The sequence below is a fragment of the Motacilla alba genome, chromosome 29 (genome assembly GCF_015832195.1).
Source record: "Motacilla alba alba isolate MOTALB_02 chromosome 29, Motacilla_alba_V1.0_pri, whole genome shotgun sequence".
In the NCBI taxonomy this organism is placed as follows: domain Eukaryota; kingdom Metazoa; phylum Chordata; class Aves; order Passeriformes; family Motacillidae; genus Motacilla; species Motacilla alba.
The window spans coordinates 721,196-728,576 of NC_052044.1; the positions used below are offsets into that span (position 1 = coordinate 721,196).

Here is a 7,381-nt window from a genome sequence, read left to right on the forward strand (position 1 = left end):
CAGCTCTGGGGAGTGGCACAGGGACAGTGCCAGCTCTGGGGAGTGGCACAGGGACAGTGCCAGCTCTGGAGAGTGGCATAAGGACAGTGCCAGCTCTGGGGAGTGGCACGGGGACAGTGCCAGCTCTGGTGAGTGGCACAGGGACAGTGCCAGCCCTGGGGAGTGGCACAGGGACAGTGCCAGCTCTGGTGAGTGGCACAGGGACAGTGCCAGCCCCTGGAGAGTGGCACAGGGACAGTGCCAGCTCTGGTGAGTGGCACAGGGACAGTGCCAGCCCTGAGGGGTGGCACAGGGACAGTGCCAGCCCTGGAGGGTGGCACAGGGACAGTGCCAGCCTTGGTGAGTGGCACAGGGACAGTGCCAGCTCTGGGGAGTGGCACAGGGACAGTGCCAGCTCTGGAGAGTGGCACAGGGACAGTGCCAGCCTTGGTGAGTGGCACAGGGACAGTGCCAGCCCTGGAGGGTGGCACAGGGACAGTGCCAGCCTTGGTGAGTGGCACAGGGACAGTGCCAGCCCTGGGGGGTGGCACAGGGACAGTGCCAGCCTTGGTGAGTGGCACAGGGACAGTGCCAGCCCCGGGGAGTGGCACAGGGACAGTGCCAGCTCTGGGGAGTGGCACAAAGACAGTGCCAGCCCTGGGGGGTGGCACAGGGACAGTCCCCATCCCTCGGGCCGTGCCAGCCCCAGGAGCTGCCACCAGGGCGGGGAAGGGGATGGGCAAGGCCGGGAGCAGCTCCCGAGCTCAGCCCGGCTCGTGTTGGACCCAGGGGCACCCCGGCGCTCGTTCGTGCCTCAGTTTCCCCCAGGGAGTCGCTGTGCCAGCGTGGAAGGAGCTGAGAGCTGCCCTGAGCTGGGTGGGCAGGGCTGGGCTGGGCACATCTCCCCGGCCCCCAGGGCAGAGCCAAAGGTGCTGGAGGGAAACCAGAACATAAAACGGGACTTCTGTGCTTTGCGTGCTTTATTCTGTCTCTTAAAAACTGCCAATAAAATGAAAAAAAAAAAAAATTAAAGTGGCCGAGTGTCTCCAGCGCCGTTCCCCGAGCAAAACGGAACAGAAAGCAGCAAAAAGAAACCTCACCCATAAAATCAGCTGCACCCACCCCCAAAGCCCCTCCTGAATCCATCGCATTGGATCCCACTGGATCCCACTGGATATCACTGGATCTCGTTGGATCTCACTGGATCTCATTGGATCTCACTGGATCTCCCTGGATCGCACTGGATCTCATTGGATCTCATGGGATCTCACTGGATCTCATTGGGTCTCACTGGATCTCACTGGATCTCATTGGGTCTCACTGGATCCCACTGGATCTCATTGGATCTCCCTGGATCTAATTGGATCTCACTGGATTTCATTGGATCTAATTGGATCTCACTGGATCTCACTGGATCTCTTTGGATCTCACTGGATCGCACTGGATCTCATTGGATCTCATTGGATTTCACTGGATCTCACTGGATCCATCAAATCAAATTGAATCTAATCTAATCTATTTTAATCTAGTCTAATCTAATCTAATTTAATCTAAACTAATTCAATCTAATCTAATCTAATCTAATCTAATCTAATTTAATCTAATCTAATCTAATCTCCCATCTCTAATAGAGTCTTAAATGGGCCAGAGAGTCCCAATCCATGACCTCCCTGTTGGCCTGGAAGTTTCCAGCCCCCGGCTCCCCGGGGATGCAGCTGGGGAGGTTCCCTCTCATCTCCTCGGGCCACGCAGCCTCCAGGAAAGCCGTGGCCATCACGGTTTCATCCAAGCCTGGCTTGGCGGGGCTGGGCTCGGGGAGGACTTGTGGCCAGCCCAGCTGCTGCCCCCGTGCCCTTGTGGGGTGCAGGGAGAAGGTTCCAGGCTGGCTGGAAGGCGGGAGCTGCCCCACCAGAGCAGAGAAATCTCCCTGCTCCGGGGCGGCGTCGAGCAGCGCTTCCCACTCCGTGCTGCCCTTCAGCTCCGTCAGCTCGCCCGGCCCCTCCTGGCTCGCCGCGGCACCGCTGGGTAGCCAAGAGGCCTCGGGCCAGTGCTGCTTGCTCTGCTGGCCCGCTCGCTTCTCCACGGGGCTCCACCTGTGGCTGCTCTCGAACTCCTCAAACTCCAGCAGCAGCCGCTGCAGCTCCGCGCCCACCTCCAGGCCGCCCCGGGAGCCGCCGGTGACGGCGGCGGCGGGGCTGGGGACACGCCGTGCTCCCTGCTGGGCTCTCCTGGAGGATGGGATCGGCTCTGGAAGGGCCCTGTGAAACAGAGCTGTGTCACCGTCGTGTTTTCTGAAAAACCCTCTTTGCCCAGGGTTCTTCTCCTGGGAAGCTGAGAAGCCCCAGAGAAAAAGGAGAACAATCCTTGTCTCATTTGCTTCTCCTGTGTTGTGCTGCTTTGGAATGCGGTTGGAGATTGTTTCTCCAACATGGGAATTGTTTGGACTCAATCAGGGTCAGGCTGTGTCAGACTCTGGGGAGAGTCACGAGATTCATTATCTTGTTAAACCTTCTGTCTGCATCCTTTCTCTATTCTTTAGTAAAGCGTTCTTTAATATAATACAGATCATAAAATAATAAATTAACCTTCTAAGAACACGGAGCCAGATTAATTCCTTCTCTCCCTCGTCTGGGGACCCTGAAAACACCACAGAGCCGAAATTTCACAGAGTAGAAATCCACTTTGGATTTGGGCGAAACGCGCCGCTTTGAATGATGAAGCCTGCAGCTTGCTAGAATAAGTGAATTTGTTCAGCCCGTTACCACCAAAAACTGCCCCGGCCGAGGAAAAAGGAATGCAATTCCCGAAGTGAAGAGATAAGAAGGGCCCCATGAGCTTTGGAACGGACAGGATGACCAGAGAGTTCTCTCTGTTCAAGGACTAGCTGCGAGTTGTAACTCGAAAGCGGTAAAAATGAATATGCATGAACCTACTGTGAGCCCTCATGCATATGTAGCAGTAAGGGGGATCAAAAAGGATCGGGGAATTCTCAGGGGGGCACATTAGGATCTCCTTTAGGGGCAACAACGACCCCCACGTGCCTCCAGCCCTGCAATAAACGCACTTTTACGACTTCTACCTGCAATAAACACAGTTTTACGACTTCTACGAGTTATGGAATGTAGGGATGTGCCCCCTTTTGATGGAGTGACCAAACTGTTCCTTGTCTCCTTAAAAAGGAACAAAGCCCAGAAGTTTCTCTCCTCAATTAGCAAAGAAGACGCCTGACAGGACCTGGGGAACTTCACCTCAAACTTAAGAATGGTCAATCGGACAAAAAAATCCCACATGAGCAATTCACCAGAAAAAGAAGAGAACAAAGGAACTGATTGCTTTTGTGGGGTGTCTTACCAGGAGCAAAAACCTCTTGCCCTAACTCAGTTTTTCTCTGTAAAGAGATTTGTTATTTTGCCTTTTATTAGAACTTTTCATTAAAATTTCCTGTTTCCAACACGGCCACAAAAGCCATCCTGCTGATTTCGTGCCACCTGAAGTAGCTAAGCTATCTCGACAGTGACAGAAATCTCCAGAATCCTATAAGACCTAGCTCGAAGAGACCCTTGTATCAGCGGAATTAGGGTTTTTTTTTTTTCCCACAAATCACCTGTGCCCTTTGAGGGTGCTGCTCTTGAGCCACTCGGCGTACTGGGGGTGAAGCTTCCAGAAGGCTCCTCTGCCCGGCTCCCCCTTGGCGCGGGGCACCTTGACGAAGCGCTTGTTGATGCACAGGTTGTGCCGGATGGAGCTCTGGACACACACACACAAAAAAAAGAACAAACCCCGGGGATGAATCCCCCAGCCACTTGTCTTTAAAATTTTAAAAGTTTAATAGTAATACAATGGTTGTAAAAATAGTAGTATCATTAGAGTAATAAAAATCTGGACGATTTGGATTAGGAATAATATGAGGCAATAAAAACTAAGAGTACGGATGGTCTGGGTGCCTTTTCTGGGTGAAATAAGCCTGAAAAAAGACCCACGTTAACAGAGGATTAACCCTTAAAAGCAACAGCCTGTTGCATATTCATACTCCTCATGCATGATGCATAAATTCAGTTCAAACAAAGGATTCTGGCTGGGCAGTGTCAGCTCAGCTCCTTCCTCTGAATCCTGAGGGCTCTTCAGGGCTGAGCGAGGCGGGAATGTGAAAAACGGGAATGTGAAAAACACCAATCACTTGTTTTTAAAAAGTTCAAAAAATAGCAATATGGTTAGAGTAATAAAAATCTGGACGATTTGGATTAGGACAATATGAGACAATAAAAACTAAGAGTTACGGACAGTCGGGTGTTTTTTTGGGTGAAATAAGCCTGAAAAAAGACCCACGTTAACAGAGGATTAACCCTTAAAAGCAACAGCCTGTTGCATATTCATACACCTCATGCATGATGCATAAATTCTATTTAAACAGAGGATTCTGTCTGGGCAGTGTCAGCTCCTTCTTCTGAATCCTGAGGGCTCTTCAGGGCTGAGCCAGGTGGGAAGAACTCGATAAGAGAGCAATAAATTCTCTTCTCTGGAAGATTTAGGTGCGCTGTGGCTACTCGGTGTGAGTCCTCCCAAAAAAAAGTATCTTACATGGCACAGTTTCTATTTTAACATTATATATATATATATATATATATATATATAAAAAAACCTATAACATACATATATATAACCCATAACCTAAAACTGTATGTGTCGGAACTCGGAATGTCCCACAGACATTTTATTTGCCGTGTGGATGGCAGCTGGGTTCTGTTCAGGACAGCTTCCCTGGTCTCTTCCACACCCACTCCGCCCTCCGGGGCATTTGCTGATAAAGGGCTGTTGATAAGAAATATTGTCACCGTGATATTTTCTGAAAAATCCTCTTTGCCCAGGGTTTTTCCCTCCCAGAGTCAGTCACGGGTTTTTATTATTCGTTCTTGTTAAGCTTTCTGATGAATCCTTCCTCTGTTTCTTTAGTATAGTTTGAATATAGCATTGTTTTATATAATGTAATGTAATGTAATGTAATGTAATGTAATGTAATGTAATATAATATAATATAATATAATATAATATAATATATAAAATATAATATATATAATATAATATAATATAATTTAATAATAATAATATAATATAATATAATATAATATAATATAATATAATATAATGTAATGTAATGTAATGTAATGTAATGTAATGTAATGTAATATTATATTATGTAATGTGATGTAATAAAATAAAATAAAATATAACATAATATAACATAACATATCATAATACAATATAATACAATACAATATAGTGCAATGTAATGTAATGTAATAATATAATATAATATAACAATATAACATAATATAATATAATATAATATAACATAGTATAATATAATATAATATAATATAATATAATATAATATAATGTAATGTAATGTAATGTAATATAATATAATATAATATAACATAATATAATATAATATAATATAACATAATATAATATAATATAATACGATATAATGTAATGTAATGTAATAAAATATAATACAATGTAATATAATATAATACAATGTAATATAATATAATATAATATAACATAACATAATACGATATAATGTAATATAATACGATATAATGTAATGTAATGTAATACAATATAATACAATGTAATATAATATAATATAATATAATATTATATTATATTATATTATATTATATTATATTATATTATATTATATACTAATAAATCAACCTTCTGAGAGCAAGGAGTCACATTCTCGTCTCTCGCCTCGTCCTGGGGACCTCCCAAACATCACAAACTGCAGCATCCCGCTGGGAGATGTCTGCCCAGAGGGAGGAGCCGAGCATTCCTACCCGGGTATAATCTGGAGGTTCTGGAACACCAGCACGGCTTCTCCGCTGGATTCCCAGAGGAGCAGCTGCCTCTTCCACTGGATCTTCCACCCTTATCTCCAGGATCCCTGCTCCAGCAGAACCACCCCTGACACTCCAGGAGCGCTGCAGCCACAATTCCAGCTGGACTGCTGCCAACACCCTGACCCACAGGGTGTCAGGCTGTGTTCTGACTCTGACAGTGGTTTTTCTTTTGTGACCATTTTGGTTCATCTTGGGTTCACTTTTTGACCATTTTGGGTTCATCTTGGGTTAATTTTGTCACTCCAGGAGCGCTGCAGCCACAATTCCAGCTGGACTGCTGCCAACACCCTGACCCACAGGGTGTCAGGCTGTGTTCTGACTCTGTCAGTGTTGCTTTGATTTACTGCATTGTTTATTTTATTTTTTAATTTCCTTCCCTAATAACTGTTATTCCTGCTCCCCTATTTTTGCCTGACAGCCCCTTAATTTCAAATTTTTAACAATCCAGAGGGAGGGGAGTTTCCATTTCCCATTTCAGGGGAGGCTCCTGCCTTCCTCAGCAGACACCCGGCATCCCAAACCTCCTCCTACCTGCCAGCTGGGGTGGGCGCGGCGGAAGTAGCAGAAGTTGTCGCTGATCCACTTGCAGATGGCGGCCAGGGTGAGCTTGGGCTGCCGGCTGGCTTCCATGGCCATGCAGATCAGCGTGGCGTAGGAGTAGGGCGGCTTGACGCGCGCGTCGGTCCTGTAGTCGATGTCCCCCGGGGGCGCGGGGGGCCCGGGCGGGGTCAGGGCCCGGGGCAGGGTCGCGGCCACCGCCGGGGAGGAGCGGGGGATGTCGATGTAGTGGCAGAGCTCCTCGGCCGTCAGGGGGAAGCCCGGGCACTGGAAGTCCACCAGGCTCACCAGGTTCTCCCAGATGCTGCAGCGGTCCTCGGGGTCCTGGGAGATGGGGGCCAAGCCGAGGTGGGCGCCCGTGAGGTCGGCCAGCCACAGCAGGTCCGGCTGGGCAGAGCTGGGCTGGCCCTGAGCCCTGAGCGCGGGGCTGGAGCACACCATGGCTCGTTCACCTCGACGCGGAGACGCTGCGGGAGGAAGGGGCAGAGTGGAACAGGGATTTTTGGAGTTCGCTCGAGCTAGCGACACGAATGGAGCGTTCTCATTTTGGTTTGTAGAATTAGGCGCTGAATTTTAACCTTTTGCTTAAGAAACCTCTGCCCTGGTACAAGGGGCATAGGAAGATGGAAATTTCGGAAGCTTCTTGCATAAAGAACAATACCAGGAGAAGACCAAGGGATGAAGGAACCCAGATAAAGGAATTCCTCTGTCCCCGAGCTCATCAAGGCCCACAGACACACTCAGACAAGCACCAAGGGATGAAGGAACCCAGATAAAGGAACTCCTCTGTCCCCGAGCTCATCAAGGCCCACAGACACACTCAGATAAGCACCAAGGGATGAAGGAACCCAGATAAAGGAACTCCTCTGTCCCCGAGCTCATCAAGGCCCACAGACACACTCAGACAAGCACCAAGGGACCAAAAGCGCACACGCAAG

General features: G+C 48.0%; 1 protein-coding gene across 1 annotated transcript; it reads right to left on the reverse strand.

Moving 5' to 3' along the window:
• Nucleotides 1-1,531: 1,531 nt before the first annotated feature.
• Nucleotides 1,532-7,127, reverse strand: LOC119712795 (forkhead box protein J1-like). The gene is made up of 3 exons (XM_038164436.1): nt 6,417-7,127; nt 3,584-3,726; nt 1,532-2,237 (listed from the first exon to the last, which is right to left on the reverse strand). Exons 1-3 carry the CDS (start codon nt 6,882-6,884, stop codon nt 1,604-1,606), a joined length of 1,245 nt encoding a protein of 414 aa, XP_038020364.1. The 5' UTR covers nt 6,885-7,127; the 3' UTR covers nt 1,532-1,603.
• Nucleotides 7,128-7,381: the final 254 nt, after the last annotated feature.

Coding starts and splice junctions, on each gene's coding strand:
- LOC119712795 (XM_038164436.1), bottom strand. CDS start 6,884: ATGGTGTGCTCCAGCCCCGCGCTCAGGGCTCAGGGCCAGCCCAGCTCT. Junction 3,727..6,416: donor GCGCCCACCCCAGCTGGCAG/GTAGGAGGAGGT, acceptor GTGTGTGTCCAG/AGCTCCATCCGGCACAACCT. Junction 2,238..3,583: donor AGCACCCTCAAAGGGCACAG/GTGATTTGTGGG, acceptor TCTGTTTCACAG/GGCCCTTCCAGAGCCGATCC.